This window comes from Coloeus monedula, assembly GCF_965178545.1.
Source record: "Coloeus monedula genome assembly, chromosome: 12".
Lineage (NCBI taxonomy): Eukaryota > Metazoa > Chordata > Aves > Passeriformes > Corvidae > Coloeus > Coloeus monedula.
Genome location: NC_138792.1, coordinates 834067 through 854439, shown reverse-complemented (window position 1 = coordinate 854439; position 20373 = coordinate 834067). Strand labels below are relative to the sequence as shown.

The following is a 20373-nucleotide window of genomic DNA, read 5'->3' as shown; positions in this document are numbered from 1 at the left end:
ACAGTCCAAACATCCAGGTGTTGGATGCTGGGGAGGGAACTTCACTGTGGAGTCAGCTCACAAAGGTGAAAATGGTTCATGTTCCTGTCTGATTATTTAATTAAAAAAAAAGGTATTGTTGATGTCTAAACCCCTCTCCATGCTGGCAGCCCTGGCTTCACCTTTCTACCCTCCAGGTTCTGTCGCTCCTCTCCCCTGAGAAGATGGGGACAGTGCAGTCCCACAGTCACTGTACAGCCCAGCCTTGGGCTGCTGTGGTTCCTCCCTCCTTCTGGGTTTTAAATAAGCCAGTTTGGGTGCCTGAAGGTCACCCACCATTTGGGTGAGCTGAATGCTGGTGCAAAGGAAACTCCTGCAACCTGGGTGTAAGATGGTTTGAGAATGGATTGGCTGTGGAAAAGTTAAAAGATTTAAAAGATGTCTGCTGCTCTAATTTCTCCAAACAGTGGAGGAAGCAGAGCAGTGGAGACCAGCACAGCATCTGCCTGGCACCAGCTGTAACAGCCAGTGTAGGGGCCCTTCTGAGCCCCCTGCCAGGTGTGTGCATGGGGGGCTGTGGGGCTGGAACACAATTAGACCTTGACTGCTGCAAAGTGCTGAAAGCTTCAAACCCTTTGGTGTTGCTGGAGGAGCCAAGGACTTCAAAGGAGGCTCTAGGCTGGCCTTATTTGTCCCCCTCCCAGCTCCCACTCCCCTTTCCCTCTGTCTGGACAGTGAAGCCTGAGGTACCAGCAGCATATACTGGGTTTAACTACTTTTTCTGCTAAGGAAATCCTGTAACCCTCTCCCCACACACAGCTGAGCTCTGTTACATTAAGTATTTCTCTCAGGTCCTGGAGGCAGGATGAAGCTATGAAGAGGGTTTGTAGTTCATGGAATGGTTTGGGTTGGGAGGGACCTTAAAGACCTTCCAGTTCCAACCCTTGCCACAAGCAGGGACTCCTTCCACTAGACCAGGTTGCTCCAAGCCTGGCCTTGAAACACTTCCACGGATGGGGCAGCCACAGTTTCTCTGGGTGACCTGTGCCAATGTTTGATCACCCTCACAGGGAAGGATTTCTTCCCAATATCCCTTCTAACCCTGCCCTCTGTCAGCCTGAATCCATTACTCCTTATCCTGTCATTCCAGTTCTGGGTAAAGAGCCCCTTCAGATACTGAAATGGGCTATGAGGTGTCCATACAACCTTCCCCAGGCTGAACAGCCCCAACTCTCTCGGCCTTTCATCACAGGGAGATGCTCCACTCCTTATCAACTTCATGGCCTCTTCTAGACTTGCTCCAACAGTTCCATGTCCTTCTTATATTGGGGGCCCCTGAACTGTCTGCAGGACCCTAGGTGGGGTCTCAGGAGTGCAGAGTAGAGGGGGAGAATCCCCTCCCTCACCTGCTGCCCATGTTCCTCTGGATGTAGCCCACGACATGGGGAGTTTCTGGGCTGAGAGTGCTCACTGCTGGCTCATGGGGAGTTTTTCATTAACCATCATTGCCAAGCCCTTCTCCCAGGGCTGTTCTCAATCCCTTCTCTGCCCAATCTGCAGCTGTGCCCGTGAATGCCCTGACTCAGGTGCAGGACCTTGTACTTTTCACGTGGTCCCACCTCTCCAGCCTGTCCAGGTCCCTCTGGATCCATCCTTCCCTTCCAGTGTGTGACCACACCACACAGCTCAGTATTGTCAGCAAACTGGTTTAGAGTGCTCCATCCCACAAACCAGCAGCTCAAAAGCTCCTGGTTCTGGCTCTGAGTGACTCTGCACCCCCACCCTGCCCCTCACCAACACAGCCCCAGTCTGGTGTGCTCATCACTGGGACTGACTCCTGCCAGTCTCAGCTGGTGACAGCACAGCAGCAGATCTGGATGTTTCCTTGTGCCATGGCACGCTGCCTTCTGCAATGCCCCACCGCAGCACAGGACTCCACACCTGGCTGAGCTGTGCAGTTTGGGAGAGGAGCTCTTTGTACTCAGAACCACAGCAAACACGGACCTAATTCTGCTGGTGCAGTTGTGCCAACATGCTTTTGCCAAAAGAGAGAACAGAGCTCTGGTAGCCTGGAAACAAGTGGTTTATTAATAGAGCACCATTAAATGGGGCAGTGTCTGCTCTGAGCAGCCTGTCTGCCCTCCACAGCAAGCCATTGTTGGCTTCTCTGAGCTTTCCATACTCAGCAAAACCAACGCCCTGAAAAGGGAGGGAAGAGAAGGTTTCACCTCACCTCTTCCTCCTGTGGAATCTCTGGAAGGGCCTTTTGTTCTTTGATGTTTCCTCATTTCCGAGCTCTGTGCATGGTGCTCACCTGTAAACAAAGCTGGTGCCTGCTGCTGGCACCATGGCTGGTTTGGGGGCTCTGTGGGCAGGAAGGGGATCCCGGCTCTGGGATGGATTCCTGAGATGGCAGGAACCTGCTGGGCTGCTTCACTTGCACACCCCACAGCACAGGGGAGCGCAGGAAGCGGCACACAAGCGTTTAGTGGCTTTTTGCTTATTCAGACCTGAGTTATCCAATTTCTTCCCCCAGCTCTGAGTGGGCAAGGTGGAGCTATAGGAAGAGGTGAGTCTGTGCTCAGGAGAGCTCTTCCTTCCCTCCTGCCCCCAGCTCCCTTCCCTGCCTGGCCTGACCCAGCTGCAGTGTTACCCACCCTTCACTGAAGGGACTGTCCTGCAGCCCCGGAGCACAGCTGCACCACGGGAGCTGTCTGCACCCTCCTGGGGAGGATGGAGATGGAGACCAAGCCCTGGGGACCCCTCTGTCCCTTTCTGTTTGCAGATTAAAAAGCCTGGGCACCTCATTCTGCTGACAGACCATTATCTCCACAGCAGGAGAAGCAAGAGGCTGGCCTGCCAGGCAACAGGGGCTTCAGTATCTGTAAAAGGCTCTTGTTTCACCCTTCCCAGGGACACTTTACCTTTCTAGGCAGGGCCCTGCTCTGCCAGCACAGTGGGCAGGGACAGCCAGCTGCCTCCAGACATGTTGCTGGTTGTGCCCGACTTGCTCCAAGGCCAAGGTGTCTGGGACTCAGGATTCAAGCAGTCAACAAGGTCATCGTGATCATTCATGTTTTATTTTCTGCCTTCCACCATGATAATGTGGTATCCAAACTTGGTCTTGACGGGAGGGTCTGTGTACACGGGCTTGTCCATGCTGCTCACAGGCAGGGCAAACGCTGCCTCCTGGAATGGTCCCACCATGGAGCCTCTGGTCATCCAGCCCAGGTCTCCCTGCAGGAAGGGACCGTCGGGGTTAAGCTTTGAGATTCAGTGCAGGGAGGGTGGGTGATGCGGCCGTGGGGCGGGTCCGTGCTGACAGCGCTGAGGAGCAGGCCCAGGCTCCCGCAGCGCTGCCCGGCCCCCCTGCCCCGTCCCGGGTGCAGCACTCACCCCTTGCCTGGCCTTGTCCTCGCTGTACTGTGCCGCCACCTCGCTAAAGCGCTGCCCGGCCTTCAGCTTCTCCATGGCCTCCATGGCCCGGCCGTGCTTCTCGCACAGGATGTGCCGAACCTGGAGAGAGGGCAGCGGGGCTGTGGCGAGCGGGGCTGTGGCGAGCGGGGCTGTGGCGAGCGGAGCCGGCGGGCGGGACGAGCCTCCAGGCGCGGGGGCGGAGCGGAGAACCCGCACCCCGCCTGGCCCCCGCCGCCCCCCGCGCTCACCTTAACGGCGCTGCCGCCTCCCTTCGGGCCCTGTGCTTTGCCCTCGCTGCTGCCGCCGCCGCTGTCGCCGCCTGTGAACCGAGCACCCTGAGACCGGCCCGGTCCTCGCCGCCTCTGCCGGGCTCTGAGACCGGCTCGGCCCCCACCGCCCCCGGTCCCCCGCCCGGCCGGTGCCGGTGCCGCCCCCGGGTCCCCGCCCGGCCAGTCCCGGTCCCGGTGCCGCCCAGCCCCGCTCACCCTTCCCGGCTTTGCCTTTCCCCTTCGGAGCCATCTTGCCGCCGTAAGGCCCCGAGCTGCCCGCGCCGCGCCGGGCGGGGGCCGCCCCTGCCCCGCCCCGAGGCCCCCGGCTGCCCGCGCCGCGCCGGGATGGAGCCGCCGCGCGGGGCCGCGACGGGCGGGGGCTGCGGGACACGGGGCTGTCGGACACGGGGCTGCGGGACACGGGGCTGCGGGACACGGGGCTGTCGGACACGGGGCTGCGGGACACGGGGCTGCGGGACACGGGGCTGTCGGACACGGGGCTGCGGGACACGGGGCTGTCGGACACGGGGCTGTCGGACACGGGGCTGCGGGACACGGGGCTGTCGGACACGGGGCTGTGCCCGCCCGGCGGGGGCTGCAGCCGCCCGGTGCACAGAGCTGCGCTCGGCATCCACGGCCGTACCCAGCGCCCGCCCAGGGCTGTCCCCCACACTCTAGGCTATCCCTCTCATCCACCCCACCTGCCCCAGGGTGCCAAGTCCACTCCCAGTCCACCCCTCCCCACTTCAGTCCTGCCCTCGGCCTGTAGCCAGTGCCCGGCGCTGCCCCCAGCTGCCCCCTGGGCTGTCCTTGTCCCTGTCCCTGTCCCTCTCCCTCCCACCCATCCCACCCGCGCCCAGGACGCCAAGTCCACCCTCAGCCCCTCACACCATCCCCGGCCCGCGCTCCGGCCTGTGCCCAGTGCCCAGCCTGGGCTGTCCCTGGCCCCTCGGTGTCCCTGTGCCTCCCCCAGAGCCGCCGGGCCGCGGCTGATGGGGCCGGGCTCCCCCGGAGCCACCCGGGGGTGTCAGGGCGTGCCCACCTCCCCAGCGCCGGTCCCTCGGCAGCCCACAGAAGCACAGGCACAGGCGGGCAGCAGGGAGCACTTTACCAAGCTGGCGAGATAAAAAGTACAACATTCCGTAGTTGGCACCTTGGCGGCCCCCACCCCGGGCAGGGCTGTCCTGCCGACCGCGCTCCTCCCGGGACCCCGCTGCCCTCCCAGCGGAACAGCCGCAGCCAGAGCGAGCAGGGAGCGAGCGGCCAGGGACGAGCACTGAGCCAGGAAGAGCCTCAGGAAGAGCCCCAGGAAGAGCATGTTCCTCCAGCCAGGGAAATTAGGATCTCCATCCCATGGCCAATTTCCATTCCGATCTCCATTCCACGGCCAGTCTCTGTCCCACAGTTGACCTCTGGCCCACTTGGACATTCCCCCCGGCAGCACGGGCCACTCCAGCTGCCAGTGGTGCTGGGGGTGTTGCAGGGGGGTCCCTGCCCCGTGCTCGCCCCCAGCCCCCTTTGCCGGCTCTGTCCCTGGTTTCCTGAGCAGTCATGTGCAAAATGTACCCGTCCCCAGAGCTTCCCAAGATGTGCCCTGGCCCCATCCCGCACCAGCACCCTGCCACTGGCTGGGGCTGCAGGATGGGGTGAAATGTGGACATTCATTAGAGCTATTTTTTTTGTCCTTTTTTTTTTTTTTTTCCTGAGTTTCTCAGCCTGGCTCTTAATTACAGGCTTAAATCTGCAGCCCTGGGAGAGGAGAGATGGGCAAGTACCAGGAGGGAGGAGGAGAGGAGAACCAACTGAAGCCTCAGTGCGATTAGATCCAGAGTGGGGGCAAGGAAGGGGAGGTGTTTGCCCAGGCTGTGCTCCCCGGGGATGCTCCTGGTGGGGCAAAGACCCCGTGGTGCCCTGCTGCTGCCTGGACCCACTGCACTGCTCCGTCCCAGCACAGGAGGGCTGGAGTGAGTGGAAATACATCAAGAAATAAAGCGGAAATTTCCCTAACACCCTGTTTCCTTGTCAGCTGCGGCTGGCCCTTCCTGTTTCTCTGGGCACATGGCCGTGCTCCTGCTTGTAGCTCTGTGTTTCCTCCCTGCCCTGCCCTGGAGCCCCACACCACGGCCTCTGTTACTGGCAGCTGGGGCCCCCATGCTGGAGCCAAGCCAGGAAGAGGCAGCTGCAGGTGGGGGGGACAAATCCCACCCAGGGACGTGCAAACCCTCCTCCATGGCCCCGTGCACGTGCCCTGATGGCACGTGTCCCACTCGGCCTTGCTCAGCTCCCTGGTGGCCAGCGGGCACGGGTGAGTGGTGAGCAACCCGGGGGGGACCCCAGGAGTCACCAGGGAGGTGGCTCAGGTGATATCCATCTGGATTCCAGCCACCATCTCGGTAGCATCCCAGGGCCTCCGGTGGCCGGGGCAGCAGGAGAAGTTGTCGCAGCGTCTGTCCGGGAGATGCAGGAGGCAGAGCTGGGGACGAGCTTCCTTCCCATGGCACAGCACCCCCATCGCCCCGGGCGGCAGCGGGGTGCAGGACCCCCGGTGCGGGGGCTGGTGGGGAGTGGGGTGGCTGCCGGACCCCCTGTGCAGTGAGGCCAGGGCCGCTGGCAGTGGAGGTGACCCCGGGGTTTGTTTTTGGACTGAGAGCTGAGGAGCTCCAAAATGCAGCATTTTGGGGGCTTTCAAGGGGTGGGGGTTTTGCTTGAGGTGGTGGCGCTGGCTGTGGACGCCGGGTGCCAGTTCCCCGTGTGACAGGGAGGATGCTCAGGGCAACGACAGGGAACCTCCTGTGACTCTTCGAAAGCAACCACAGATCCAGCCAAACCCCTGGCGTCTTCCCAAAGTGCATCTCTGTGTGTCCAGCTGAATTCATCCAAGGGACCTCTGCATGGGAAACTCAAGGTACAATGTCAAAGGGAAGAGAATCAAACATCACCACCACTGTGCATTAGAAAAGCTGTTTAAAGTACCACATGCCGAAGGGACCAAAGAGTCTCAAGCTGCTTTGCTGCGGGCATGGGACAACACCTGGGGCTGTGATTCTGTTCTGCTTCCTGGGCAGGCGCCTTCAATCCCTGGAACGGGCTCAGCCAGGGCCAGTCCCAGCCGCTTCCCCCGTGGGAAGGGCCCAGAGTCATGAGAGTTTGGGCTCCAGCCACTGCCTCTCTGCCAGCAGCTCTCCAAGTAGGGAACAAAAGCAGAAGAACCCCCCAGCAGGACACAGGGGCTCCCGAGCAGCCAGGACAGCCCTTTGCAGCAGCGCTCCCTCTGCAGCCATCGCCACCCCTCCGGCTGGAGGGCCCCTGCATGGTCAGGGCTGGCTTTTGGGGCTGTTTGCACCGTCCAGCTCAGGGGCAAACTCTGTGATGACCCTCCGGGCCAGCGGGTTCGTGGTCTTGAGCAGTTCAGCGGCAGATGGCCGAGTACCAGGGCTGGTTTTGCTGCTCTTCTTCTGGAGCAGGGCTTTAAAATCCTCATTCCTGCTGGAAGACTTCCCACTGCTGCCTGCTGCTGCCAGGGACTCGCCAGCTGAGGAGCCTGAAGTCTTTACAGGTGAGTGGGCGGTGGGTCGGCTGCTGAAGGTGTCACCAGGCTCTTTCCGCCCCAAGACCTTCCTCTTCGACCTAGGCAACAAAGGGACACGGGTGGGAGCAGCCTGGGGGTGGGATGAGGCCCCAGAGCGAGGGGCACAGCAGTGCCCATCCTGCTCTGCTGGAGCAAGGTGGCAACACGAGCATGGCAGGTGGTGCTCCTGGAAGGTGGGACTAATCTGGACCCTCCCTGCTGGTGGCCTAGTCTGGCTGCACTGCACTCAAGGCAGCAGCAACCGGGCTGTCCCCAGGGACGAACATTGGCCCCAGTATGGAAAACGGAGGTGTCGTGGTGGGGGGACACAACACCCGGTGCTGTGACAGTGGTGGGACACAGTGGGCACAAGGGCTATGCCCTCCAGTGCCTGCACCAGCCTTACCTGTGGATCACTGTGAAGAGATCCTCCGTGGTGCGGGACGTCGTGAACACCTCATCGTCCTCCTCCACGATGGACTCGGCTGTCTTGTCGCTGGCAAAACTCTTCTCCTCTGTGCCAGCCTCTGCTGAGCTGCCTGTGGGCAGGGAGGAGACAGCAGTGAATCCCCTGTGCAGCATGGGGAACCCCTATCCCTGGGGTGATCCCACCACAGGGGTGGGGAGACCCTCACCTTGCTCTGAGGCAGGCTCGCTGGCAGGCGTGGTGCCCACAGCCTTGGGGGACGGCGGATCCTCAGCCTCAGGGTCGCAGCAGGTGGGCTCAGTGTCCAGCGTGATGATGGGGCTGGGGGTGGGTGGCAGGTCCCCCACACCAGCTCCCAGCTGTGCCGGGGCCGGGATGAGCGGCAGGTACAGCACGCTGGGCTTTTTGGGCACTGGCGGCGGCACCTTGGCCTTCCTGCGCTCCCCCTCGGCACCGCTGCGCTCCGGCCGCAGCTCGTCCAGGCTGCCCTGCGAGAGCCGCCGGGGTCCTGCCGGGGTCAGGGACAAGTGGGGCTCCCCCAGACCCCTCCTCAGCTCCCCTCTCCGCAGCACCACGACGGCATCCTGTGGCACCCCCTCCTCCTTGGCGGCAGTGCCTGGCGGGGATTTGGGGGACAGGGGACCCTCCTCCCGCAGAACCAGGGGCTTGGGCAGGATGCACGGGGGGCGCCTGGCCAGTGGTGGCTTCTCCGCCACAGGTGGCTTCACTTTCCTCTCCGGCCCTGGGCAGGGGACGCGTGCTGGCTCGTCCATGTGCTCTGGGCCGTCGGTGTTGTCCTCTGGCTCTGAGCGGCTGATGGAGCGGAGGCGGACGGAGCGCAGGTCAGACTGTGTCACCACGGGCATGATGGGTGTGATGGGACTGGTCTTCTGGGCCAGCTTGGTGCCAAAGGTGGAGTCAGAGTGGTGCCGGCTGACCTTCGTCTTCCCCTTCAGGGAGATCTTCAGCCCTGAGAGGTCGAGGTGGGCGGGTGGGGTCAGTGGGAGGTCGAAGGATAGCCTGGCCTTGGGGCTCCTCTCCATGGGGGACGTGGGGGGCAGAGAGGATTTCCTCTCAGGGACCAGTGGCCTCACACGCACCTGGTGCGGGGAGTGCCCGAGGATGGTGGAGGTGGGGACGGTGGGGGTTGGGGTCTCTGACTGACTGGAGTACCCGCTGGATGGGGACATCAGCCCCGTGGGCCTGCCTGGAGAGGAGGTCTTGAGGTCTGCCTCGGCTGAGAGCTGGGAGGGCGTTGTGGCCCTGGAGACTGAAGGGGACACGAGGGACTCGGAGCTGCCCCGTGTCTTGGCACACTCAACGGCCGTGGTCCCTGTGGTCGTGCTTGAGCCAGAGAGGGACTGGTAGGGATCACTGCCGGCCTTCCAGTCCGTGAGATGCCACTGGTGGGGGGTGGCTGTGCTGTTGGGCTCCCTCCCTGCACTCCCCTGCGGGTCGGCGTGCACCAGCCGGTGACCCTGGAGCTCCGGTGGGATGCACAGGCTCTTGGGCCGCTGGTCCTTGGGCAGTGCCGCACTGAGCCCCACATCACCGTCCTGCCCCTCTTTGATCAGCGAGACGCTGCGTGTGGGTGGCGAGGGCTTCTTCTTGGCCTTCTTCAGGGAGATGCTCTTGGAGCGCCGCCGCCGCTGCCCCTCAGGCTCCAGCCCCAGGGAGATGTTGTCAGTGCTGGTGCTGCCCTCGGAGCTGGCACTGGGGTAGCTCAGGGCGTAGTTGGCGCTGCCCCGCCGGGTCTCGGCGTATGCGATGTCCACAGAGCAGAGGGACCCCGAGTCAGTGGGCACCGACAGTGACCGCTCACGGAACCGGCACCCTGCCCGCTCCACCTCCAGCTGCACCGGCCCTGCTGCTGGCTCCGGCTCCTCTCGACTTCCCGGCAAGAAATTCCCCTTGGCTTCCTGGACGCACCCAGAGCTGGGGGGGGAAGCAGGCACTGGGCCGGAGAAGAAGCTGGGCCCGTTGCTGCCCATGTGCTCTTCTGTGGCGATGAAGAAGGAGGTGGAGGCGGCGGGTGAACCTGGGCTGGGCGACGGGATGGAGCCGCCTGGGGAGGTGCAGGTGGGCCCCTTGCCTGGGCCAGTGGTGTGGTGGGGGGGGCTCCCATAACCCAGGGCACTCCAGGGCGGGGGAAAAGGGGTGCCCTGTGTCCCATTGCAGGCACTGGCACAGGGGTTGGCTGCCCCATCCATGGCAGCAAGTGGCTGGCAGCAGCGGGCCCCGAGGTCACTGAAGGTCTTCCTCAGCGGGGCCGAGAGGGGCTGGCGAGGGCCAATCTCCTGGGGCGTTGTCCCCCCACTCGTGGTCTCAGGCACGAAGCTGCAGGACAGGGACTCAACGATGGGAGTGTGTGTGCTGGACGTGGGGCCGTTGGCGCTGCCTGCGGGGAGAGACACAGCCTGCTGAGCACCATCCTGCCTCACTCACAGGGACACGGCCCTGCCCCGCACGCCGTCCCAGCCCGTGGCCAGTCCTGAGGCTGTACCTCTGCCCAGGCATAAAATGTGGATCTGTTGGCTGGAATGTGCCATGGCAAATCAGCAGCCATGGCAGAAGGCTCCATCCATGGGGACATCAGTCCCATGGCAACCAAAGTGTTGCCCTGGTGCTGCTCCATGGGGGGGGACACAGATGGGGAACAGGAGGAGCCAGGTCAGGCACTGCCAGCTGGGACAGGGAGGGACATGGTGGCTCACAGTGCCACCCCATCACAGCCCCTCTGGGATGGGAAAGGAGCCTGGAGCCCTGTGGTGGCTCTCAGTGCCACCTCACCTCAGCACAGCCAGGATGGAGAAGGAACCTGGAGCCCCACTCTGAGCACCCCCAGCAGACAGGGATGCTCAAGGCCGTGGTGGGCTGAGGTCTGATCGACTCCAAGGGAGGAGCTGTGACAACCAGTTGATGGTCTGACCACTGTCATGGGAAGAAACCTTCCTTCTACCCCGTGAAAACCACCTTGAAGCAGCTGGTGCTGTGGCTTCTCCCCCTGTCCCTACCCGCCTCCACAGACAGGCTGGCTCTGATTTCTCTACACCTTCCATAGGGGACAGCAGGAGAGAGCCCCTGAGCCTCAGTGGCTGCTGTTCCCAAGGGTCCAACGCCAGCCTGGAAGCACTCCAGGCACTCTCACACACACACCCTGAGCACTGGCATGGCCAGCTCACCAGCCCCAGCAAAGACCTGGCCAGGTGTGTGCCCCATGGCCATGGCACCCTGCGACAGGGTCTGCCCACAGGGAAGGTGGGCACAGGGAGCTGTTGGAGCCGAGGCTGGGTGACTCCTGTCTCAGAACCCTGACTCAGGGTGCAGGGGCTGCCCCCGATGCCATGCCAGCCCCAGGCCTGCCTGGTGTCACCAGTGTGCCCAGCACCTCGGTGCCTTGGGAGGGCGCAGTCAGTGGGGTGCCTGCACCTCCCGCGGGCGGGGTGTCCCCGGGAGCCCCGTCTGTGCCCGGGCTGGCTGCCAGCCCCAGGATGGCTGTGCTGCCCGTCAGGGCAGCTCAGGGGAGTGCCAGCCCTGCCCAGGTGCCGCCTGCGCGGTTCTTGCCGTCACCTTGGTCTCGCAGGGACAGGTTAGGGAATCCAATAATGGTCCGTCTACGCCGCAGGGTGGACTTTGGGTTCATCGCGGTCTCTGTGTTAAACAGGGAGTGACGAGCACTCGCGTGCCTAGCAAAGTGCTGCCCTGTAGCCAAAACAAACAGCGGTACGCCGCGGTGCCGGGAGCCGCTGCCGGGGCGGGAGCTCGGCCCCCTCCTCACCCATGTTCTCTGCCTGTCCCCAGCCTGGCATGGTGACACAGGTGGGAGTGTGGGATGGCAGGAGGATGGTGTGAGCCATGTGGGGCAAGCACGGGGGACATGGAGGCACGGTGGGAAATGCTGCAGATGGAGGTGGGATGGATGGAAAGCTGCAGAGACCAGCCCTGTGCTGCGTGACAGGCACTGGTCTGTGCTGGACCCCACACTGCTGTGCTGAGCTACACTGGGGACATGTACATGAGCCATGGAGAGGCACCAGTGTGGCCCTGGCACAGCTCTCCATGATGGAGGGAAAGGGTGGACAGACATCTCTGCCCTTCAGAAGGCGCACCTCACCCAGCCAGCAGCCCCAGACTCTGACCAGAGCGTGGCACCTGTGTCTGCAGGGACTGGGCAGGACCACGCTGCTGGGAGGTGTGGCCCCAAGAGGATGAGCAGATGGACAGACAGGAGGAAGGTAAGACAGGCCAGGTGCACGGCGTGTGGTGAGAGCCCGGGAGACAACAGGCCTGGCTGGCGGGGCATTACACTGGGGATGCGAGACCTGCCAGCAGCATGGCCAGCGGACCAGACACACAAAGCTGCAGACGGCACAAGGGATGGCTGGGAATGATGGATGCCAGCATATCCCTGCTATCCCCTCTCTGCCCTGGTACCCACCTAACCCACAGGGACACAGCTCACAGCCACAGCCCCCTCCCACCACCCACCCCTGCCCCAGATGGCTGCTGGGGCACATCTCTGCCTGCACCCCATGTCCCCCCTCCGCGCCATGGGGTGCTGCCCTACCCGAGACATTGATGGGGACGATGTTGGTCTGGATGGAGCTGGGCTGGTGCCACTGCTTCTCCTCCACGGTGGGCAGCGGGAAGGCCCTGGGCCAGGGGGGCTGCTTGTCCGGGCTGGTGGGGAGGCTCAGGGAGGTGTCAGGGGGCCGAGCACCAAGCGCAGTGCTGCTGGTGCTCTCCTCTTCAGCCTCTCGCTGGCTCGGGGGCTACAGGGAGAAAGGCACGTCAGCCACCAAAGGGACAAGGGTGGAACACAAACAGGGACTTGCTGCCCACCCCGCCACCCCAGAACTCACCATAAGCACGAACTCAAGGCGCTTGGCAGGTGGGGGTCGAGGTGACGGCTCAGGGGAGGTGTCGGGGGGCAGGTGTCCAGCAGCGCGGAAGGTCTGCCCGGTGACCCTGCTCTCGGTGTACTGCTCCTCATACTCCTCTGCAAGAAAAACGGCACCTGGGACTCTCCTCCTGCTGCCAGACCCCGGAGCAGGGGACGTGTGAAGGGATGGTGACTATCCCCTCTGGCTGTTCCCAGCCTAGCTAGCCATCTCTGCTCAGAAGTGGCAGCTCAGAAGGTGAGGAAGGGAGACCCCAAGGAGGGTCTGGGAGAACTGAAGAAGCACAAAGATCCCAGCAGCTGGCCCTGCTCCTCCCGGGGCGCAGTCAGGGGATGTGGTGGGTCTCGCTGGGAAACAGCCCCACTGGGGACAGCCAGGAACTCAGTGTGTCCCCATCCTGTAATTGTTGAGCTAATTAATGCTGGTGGCTGTGGACTGGCGGAAAGCAGTGCTGCTCAGGCTGACTTAATGAGATTACAAGCTGGGGGATGGCTGAGCTGCTGATCTCATCTGATGCCTGAGGAGCATCCGCGCCAGGGCTGCGTGACAGCCTGGGCCAGAGATTGGAAGGAAACAAAAACCACTGGACACGTTGATCCAGTTAGGCAGATCAGTGGCAGGTCCCTGAGGCCCTCGTGAGAACTGTGCTCTGGTGGGGCTCATGGGTGCCCTGGTGGCCCCAGCAGGTGATCCTGGTCCCAGTTGCTTTGGCACCTGCAGCAGTGACTTGGGAGCAGAGGTCAGTGAGGGGCTACTGGAGGCTGGGACCCCCCAGGACCCAACTCCTGCAGCCTGGTGAGGTCCGAGGAGTGGCTCAGACATGCATGTGGGAGATGAGCTCACAGTCTCAGGGTGATCACCTAGCCAGGGCAGCACCCACCCAACACCCTCCCCCAGCCCCTCTCCCTGCTACCTTGCAGCAAGCTCTGGAGGTTGAGCTGGGCCTCCTGGTGCAGCTGCTCCATGCCCGGCGGGCGCCCAGCTGCCAGGAAGACGTTCACAGGCTGCTGCCATGGCAGCTTGGTGGGAGCGCCTTTCTTGCTCTCGAGGTCCAGGTTAGAGGTGGCTGCAGGGGGGAGAGAGTGGGGTTAGAGGCAGGTGGGGGGCGGCTTCCCTGCGGGTGCTGCTGTGGGATAACGCTGTGCCAGCACAGCACTCATCCCACCCCAGCTCTCCAGCAATGCCGGGATGTGGCTGTGTCCCACCCTGGCAGGCTGCTGCCCGCTGGGACCAGCCCTCATCACGGCCACTGCTTTGGGGGCTGGACACTGCCCCTGAGGGCTGCCAAGAAGGGAACTGGCTGAAATTGGGGAAGGAAGCCAGCCCTGCCACCCGTGCCTAACCGCGCCCGGGCGCAGGAAACGCTGCACGCTCTGGTGGAGCAACGTCCTGGCTGCGGAGGAGAAGAAGCTGCAGCTGAAAGGCAGGAGCCAGGGACCCATCGCTCCCATTGCACTGCAGCTCGGGGCTCACATGCCCTGCCCTGGCCTGGACACCCCCAAAGCTCTCCAGGGAAGGAAGCCTCTGTGAGGACTGCTCAGACCCTCTGAAACACCTCAATGGGTGGAAAAGTCCCTGGGAGCAGGATCTGGGCTCGGCAGTGAACTGGCCCTGTGGGGAGCTGAGTGCTGCTCCCACAAACAGGCTTTGCCATGGGAACACCACAGCCCTGGCACCACTGCTCGGAGCGGGTGTGGGTTTGTACCCAGCATGGAGCCGAGGCAGTGCCACTGCTGGCATGCTGCCTCCGAGGGCACCTGCGCCCCAGCAGGCACTGAGCGGGTCTCTGGGAGCTTTACACAGGGATATGGATGACCAGGGACTCATCCCTGGGGATTCAGGGTCATCCTCCGCTGCACAGTCCTTGTCCCCATCCCCATCCCCATCAGCTGAGACGCTCTGATTACCAGTGTGGGACAAACACTTCCCCTCTGCCACCTGCAGTGCAGTGCCGGGCCCCAGGACCACACCACTGCCCTGCTGCCAAAGCCTGCTCCGTGCCAGGCCCCAGCGGAGGCAGCAGAAGCAATCCCATTTACCTGGGAAGGGGAGTGGCCCCAAAACAGGTGTGGGACCCCCAGAACAAGCCACATTTCCCTCTGCCCCCAGTAGTCAGGCAGCTGTGGCCCAGCTCATCTGCACTGCATCATGAGCATCCCCCTGCTGCCCATGGTGCCTTCCTGCCCCCAGATGCCCTCCTGCCTACAGTACTCTCGTGCCCCTGGGTGCCCTCATGCCCACCCTTCCCCCAGCTGACAGAGCCCGCACAACGCCCAGCACCCCAAAGCAAGGTGCCATGTCCCCAGCCTAGTTACTTTTATAATTTGTTTCCATAACGACGGGCCTTAACACCGGGTTTTTCCTTTTTTTTTCCCCTTCTTCCTCCTCTAAATAATTTGAGTCGTTTCCATACCAACCAAGAGGTGTTGGGGCGCATGTGTGCATGTGTGTGCCCGTGCACAAGACACGGCTGGGCATCTCCCCAAAAACCTGACCCACAGTGCCAGGGGCAGAGACCACACCTTCACCTCTGCAGACCCCAGACCCCAGCCTGCTGTTTTTGGCGAGGTGGGGGATCCACTGCTGCCGCAGCACTTCTGAGAACACCGCAAGGGTGCACCCCAACTCCTGGCTTGCTGCACCCCCTGCCTGGCTCACACAGCCCCAGCCTTTGGCCTCAGCACAGCTGATGCTCCTCACCTTCTGCCCATATATCCCCCTGCAGCCGCGCCCCACCAAGGACTCGGGGACATCCTGAGCAGCCCCCTGCTGCCCCTGCACCTCTCCAAGCCGCTGCCGCCCTCCCCGGAGCACGGGAGCTCACCTCCGCACCTCGGCCGTGCTGCCGAGCCACCCCGGCACCCACCCTGGGCTCCGACCGCGTGGGCAAACCACAGCACCAGAGCCGGGGCCGCCCTGGGCGCGGCGGAAACGCGGCAGCACCCACGCCCAGCACCCTGCCCTGCAGCGGGGACAGCCTCGGCCAGAAGGGGAACACGCAGCGCCGGGGTCCTCCCCATGGAGCTTCCCCCTCTTCACCGACGCGTGCTCGTTTGGGACTGAGTGACCCAGTGCAGTCCTGCGCCGGTGTGGGCAGTGCTGCAGGCACTGCCGAGGTGCTGGCAGTGCCGAGGTGCTGGCATTGCCAAGGCGTGGGCATCACGGGTTCCATCTCCCAGCTGGGGAGAAGGGCTGGGGGAAAGAACGGATGAGCCGAGCACTCTCCTGGCACCCAGATGCCCCAGGCTTGCACCGCAAGGACAGCACTGTGCCAGAGTGAGCAGCATGCTGAGGCTTTGGCTCCCCGAGAGCAGCCACGCTGAGGCTGTTTTGGGAGCAGTGGCTCTGGGGGTGTTTTGGGAGTAGCACTCACAGCCCAGCGCCACGCTGCAGCTCGGCGACGGGGAGTAAGGAGCCGGCAGTCCCGATTCAGTGCCACAGCCACAATGCTCCCAAGGCATGGGCAGTATTTGGGAGCAGCCTGATGCAGGCTCAGTACAAGGGCATGTCGGAAGCGTCCACGGAAGCCCAGCTGACACCCCCATCTGGGGGCACTGGATGCCCCAGCCAAGCAGGAGTGTCCGGCAGGAGGACACAGCAGCTGGCGGGGATAGTGCCGCTGAGCTGAGCCAGTGCCCTTGGCAGCGACCCTCCCACCACGCTTATCAGAGACAGGCTCAGAGCATGAAATACCTCTGAGGGGCTCGCACCCTGTGGTGAATGCCTGCGGGAGATGAAAGGCATTCTGGCACAGCGGAGGCAGAGGGACAGCAGAGCCAGAGGGACAGCTCCACCCCACCAACTCCAGCAGTCTCGACCTGAGCCTGGCCAGCCTTGCTGCTGAGGAAAACTGAGGCATGGCTGGTGGGGGTTCACCATGCTCCCTGCTGGCACCAGGCCCCCTCCTGGTCCCAGGGCTTGTGGAGAGGAGCAGGCAGCATCACCGACTCTGCCTGCCAATGGACATCTGCCTGGGATGTTCCCAGAGTCAGCACCATCAGCCACAGCCTATGCTGCAGCCTCAGAGTCCTGCTGAGCGTGAGTCAGTGTCCAGGCTCGGGGTCTTGTGGCCATGGCGGGTACACAAGGACCGAGGCTGAATTCCAGGGAAGTTCACTTGAAGGGGAGCTGAGCTCCACTCTCTCCTGCGGGAAGAGCATCCCTGCAGGACCCCCAGCCCTTCAGCATCTCCTGAGTCACCCCTGCTCCATGCCAGCATCCCTACTCACCCACAGCCCAGGCATCCCGAATCCACAGGGAGATATTTGACAGAGCCATCAGAGCTGTTTCAATCCAGGCCGAAGCTCCTGTGAGACGATGCCTCTTGCTTGAATTCACCGCCAAACTTCTCCCTCTCAGGCTCGCTCCCCACGCGCAGGAGATGCCGGGGATGCGTCTGGAGCTGCTGGGACCCTCTCTGCCAGCGTGGAGCACTGGCAGCAATGATGTAACGGCAGCAGCAGGCGATGCGCCATCAGCAGAGCAGCCATGGCAACGGGTACGGGCACAGCGGCAGCTGCCGCCAGGCCGGAGCGCTGAGCACGCCGGAGGGCGAGGGCAGCGAACCTGGGGCCGACAATGAACCTGACAGTCCCCCGAGCTCGCTGGCCGGAGCCGTGTGCCGCAGTGCCCGCGCCGTGTGCCACCGGCTTCAAGCAAGTGCCGTGGCCTGCCCCGGTACCGGACTGCTCACGGCCGGCGCGTGCAGCTTGGTGACATTCCCGTGGTACGGAGCCAGGCGCATGCTGCTCCACAGCGAGTGGAGAGGAAGGGAAAAGAGCACACAGAGGGAGCTGGCAGCGGCCGCACAAACACCTCCTGTCCCAAGCTCACCCCCTGCCGAACCCGACCTGCCGGACCAGCTCCCCGCGGGATGTGGAGCCGCATCCGCGTGCACGGCAGCTCCAGGGCCGGATGCCCGCCCAGGTCTGAATGAAATCCTGAAGTGACACCCTGCTGACACCCTCAGGCCCAGTGCCACAGGGCAGCGGTGCTCACTGAGCAGACCGGCCCCGTGTGCCGCTTGCACACGCTGTGCCTGGGATGAGCCCTCACTGCGAAAGCCAAGAGACTGTGCCCTGTCCAAACCTGACCCTCTCCAGGTCACCTCCCACTGTCACATGTCTGGTGGCACAGGTCCAAGCCCCCAGTGAGGCAGGGCCACCTGCACAGGTGTCTGACCTGCTGGTGGTTGAGGCCAGAGGGCTGGAAGCCTTTCAGAGGTGCCATGCCCAGACCCCAGCTTGGCCATGCCAGGACCCTGGTACAGCACAGCCCTGTGCTCCCACACAGGTGCCCAGCAGGACCACAGGCACAGAGAAATGACACTGTCTCGACACACCAGATCTGCCAGAGGCTTTCGGCTCTTCCAAGCTCCATTTAACAAGGAATCAGCCAATTTTTGTACTGATGGGAGACAAGGGCACTGCAGAAGTTGCTGGCAGGGTGGATTTGGCAGCTGTGGGGGTCCCTCAGTTCATGGGGAGAAGGCTGGATTATGTGAGAGGTTTCTATGAAAACCACTAGCAGCAAACCATTCAATAATGTCCCTGTCCATCGGCAGGACTCAGAGTTGCAGTGTGCAAGGACATTCGGTCCCGGCAGTGTGATGGGCCCCAGTCAGGGAGTTTTGGTAGAGGGGAGGTGCGTGTGCTGCAGGATCTGGCTGGCGAGGCTGGTCCAGGAGGAGCCCAGCGTGCCATTTGCCCATGCTGTGGGGATGGGAACCACCTGCGGCCACACTGGCAGCGGGGCTTGGCCCGGGACCACACCAGCCAAGGTGGACTCAGGCTGCTCCCTGACAAGGGGCTCAGACCCACTGCTCCCGGGGCCGGAGCAGCAGCACTGGGGCAGGCACTGGAGCCCCAGAGTCTGGCTGGACCCGGATTCCCATACCAAGCCCTTCACCATGGGCAGTAGGACCAGCAGCCAGAGCCCTCCCCCAGCCCTGCCGAGGCTCCCTGGCAGCCTTCTCATACTGCAACCCTCACTCTCCCGTGCTTCCCAGCAAAACTCCAGGCACAAATCTCTCCTGAGAGCCTCAGGAAGCCTGGCATGGCAACCTGTCAGCCCCAGCCGGTCCTGGCAGCCCACCATTGCCGCGTCATGGCCGAAGGAACCACTGGGCACAGGGTGGCCATGGCTGGCTGCCCACCAGCCATCCCACGGTGACATCCCCAGCCTGGCTGGGACTGTTCGGTGGCACACGGAAGCCCAGGCAGTGCTCACCACTCTGCCCAGTGTCAGATGCCTGTGCCAGAGGCTGCTTCCAGAGGGGTCCTTCCAGGAAAGCACGGCTTCCCCTGTGCCCGGCTGGTTTTACACTCCGCGGGGCCGGGACAATGTGAGGAAGTCGCCTGAGAGGGGAATGTGGCCAGAGGCCCTGGGACAAAGGGGCCTGAGACCTGAAATCAGCTACAGCAGGAGCGAGAGCAGTGACAACAGCAAGGGTCCTGGGTGTCTGTGATGCCTGTGTCGACCCACGGTCCGTGGCCCCACGGTCCTCCCTCTTGCTGCCACCAGCACGTGGAAGCTGCCAGGAGGGCACCGTAGCACCAGGACAGGCAGGATCTGTCCCTGCAGCACTGATGAGTGGTCAGTGGGACACATGGGCTGGGAGTCTCTGTCTTTCTCTTGCTTTGTCAAGAGCAAGGATACCCCACCAGGCTGGGGAATGGCAGAAGATTTAAAAGGGACAGGGACACTCCACAGCTCAGGTCAGGCTGGGAAGGGTGGGACAAGACTGGTACTGCTGGATAGCACTGGCCCTGGGGCTATTGCATGGCCTCCAGAGGGTCAAGGCCCAGCAGCTGCCCCCAGCCCAGGGTCCTGCCCTGCAGAGTGAGCAGTGCCTGCAGATCCCACCGCCCCCACTGCCCGCCCCAGCCCTGCCCTGCTGCCTGCCTTACCTGCCCGGTGCCAGGGTGCCAGGAGCCACTCCACCTTGGCCATGGCTGTGAGTGCTGAGGGAGGCCGCTCGCTCCAGCCACCCAGGAGCTCCTGCCTCAAACCAGGCCGAGAGCACTGAGCTTCCCCGTCCTTGCTGCCTCCAGCTCCAGCGGGGAGAGGAAGCGACCAGGAACTGGCTGTTTGAGTCAGTGCCACAGCCCATTGTCCTAGCCCCGGCCCCTCTTCCTTCCCCGGGGAAGGATGGTGGAGGGACTGTGGCTCTGCATAGCCCGTCCCACATCCACCCGCCCTCACGGCGGATCGCCCAGGGATGCACCTCCCTCTCTGTGCAGCACCTGGAGAGGGATGCTATCACCAGGACAGGCTGGACTCCCTGAGCTGGACAGGATCACGGAACCAACACATCCCCCAGCTGTGGCTGAAGCACCGTCTGAGAGTGTTGGGCGACCTGGGGGGACACAGCACATGGGGGCTCGTCCTCCCAGCAGAGCACGGCCATTCCTGCACGGAGCAATCGGACAAGAATCCTCATGGGGAAACCAGCGCCTGCAGCCTGTTGCTGTCCCCGGCCTGGCTGAGCCACTGCCCGCCAGCACCCCAGCCCTTACAGCTAACAAACCAGGGGCCCCTCTGCACCCCCTGGCTCTGACCTGGGAGCTGCCAGAGCTCCCAGAGCTTTGTCTCACTTCAGCTCCTTCCAACGCCTGGAGCAAAGGCTCCTCAGGGAGCACTTTCCCAGTGCCCCAGGGCTTTGTAAAGCTCAGCTGGCTTCTCCCAGAGGATGGAGGCTCCTGGGAGCCAGGGCTGCAGCAGAGCTGAGAATGCTGCCCCAAGCCCGGGCTTCATTCAGGGATCGGCTTTGGGGCCCTGGGGGCAGCACGTGGAGCACATGCCTTGCCGGGG

The 20373-nt window shown here is 63.1% G+C and overlaps 2 protein-coding genes across 4 annotated transcripts in view; both read right to left on the bottom strand.

The window, feature by feature from the left end:
- Positions 1–3040: 3040 nt before the first annotated feature.
- Positions 3041–3970, bottom strand: PIN4 (peptidylprolyl cis/trans isomerase, NIMA-interacting 4). Its single transcript, XM_082289438.1, has 4 exons — positions 3882–3970; positions 3645–3715; positions 3376–3495; positions 3041–3216 (listed from the first exon to the last, which is right to left on the bottom strand). The coding sequence occupies exons 1-4, from the start codon at positions 3913–3915 to the stop codon at positions 3058–3060; spliced, it is 384 nt and encodes a 127-aa protein (XP_082145564.1). The 5' UTR covers positions 3916–3970; the 3' UTR covers positions 3041–3057.
- Positions 3971–4611: 641 nt separating this feature from the next.
- The window catches only part of NHSL2 (NHS like 2), a gene marked incomplete at its 5' end in the record, with an annotated part of 29208 nt that continues 13446 nt past the window's right edge, over positions 4612–20373 (bottom strand). The window contains 8 exons of one of the 3 annotated variants that reach the window (XM_082289203.1): positions 4612–7292; positions 7640–7772; positions 7869–10058; positions 11231–11362; positions 12228–12432; positions 12523–12659; positions 13475–13627; positions 19470–19583. In XM_082289203.1, the coding sequence (XP_082145329.1) occupies positions 6980–7292; positions 7640–7772; positions 7869–10058; positions 11231–11362; positions 12228–12432; positions 12523–12659; positions 13475–13627; positions 19470–19512 (3306 nt within the window). In that variant the 3' untranslated portion in view covers positions 4612–6979. Of the gene's footprint in view, positions 7293–7639; positions 7773–7868; positions 10059–11230; positions 11363–12227; positions 12433–12522; positions 12660–13474; positions 13628–19469; positions 19584–20373 lie in introns of those variants that run through there. The other 2 variants (XM_082289202.1, XM_082289204.1) reach the window with 2 other exon arrangements.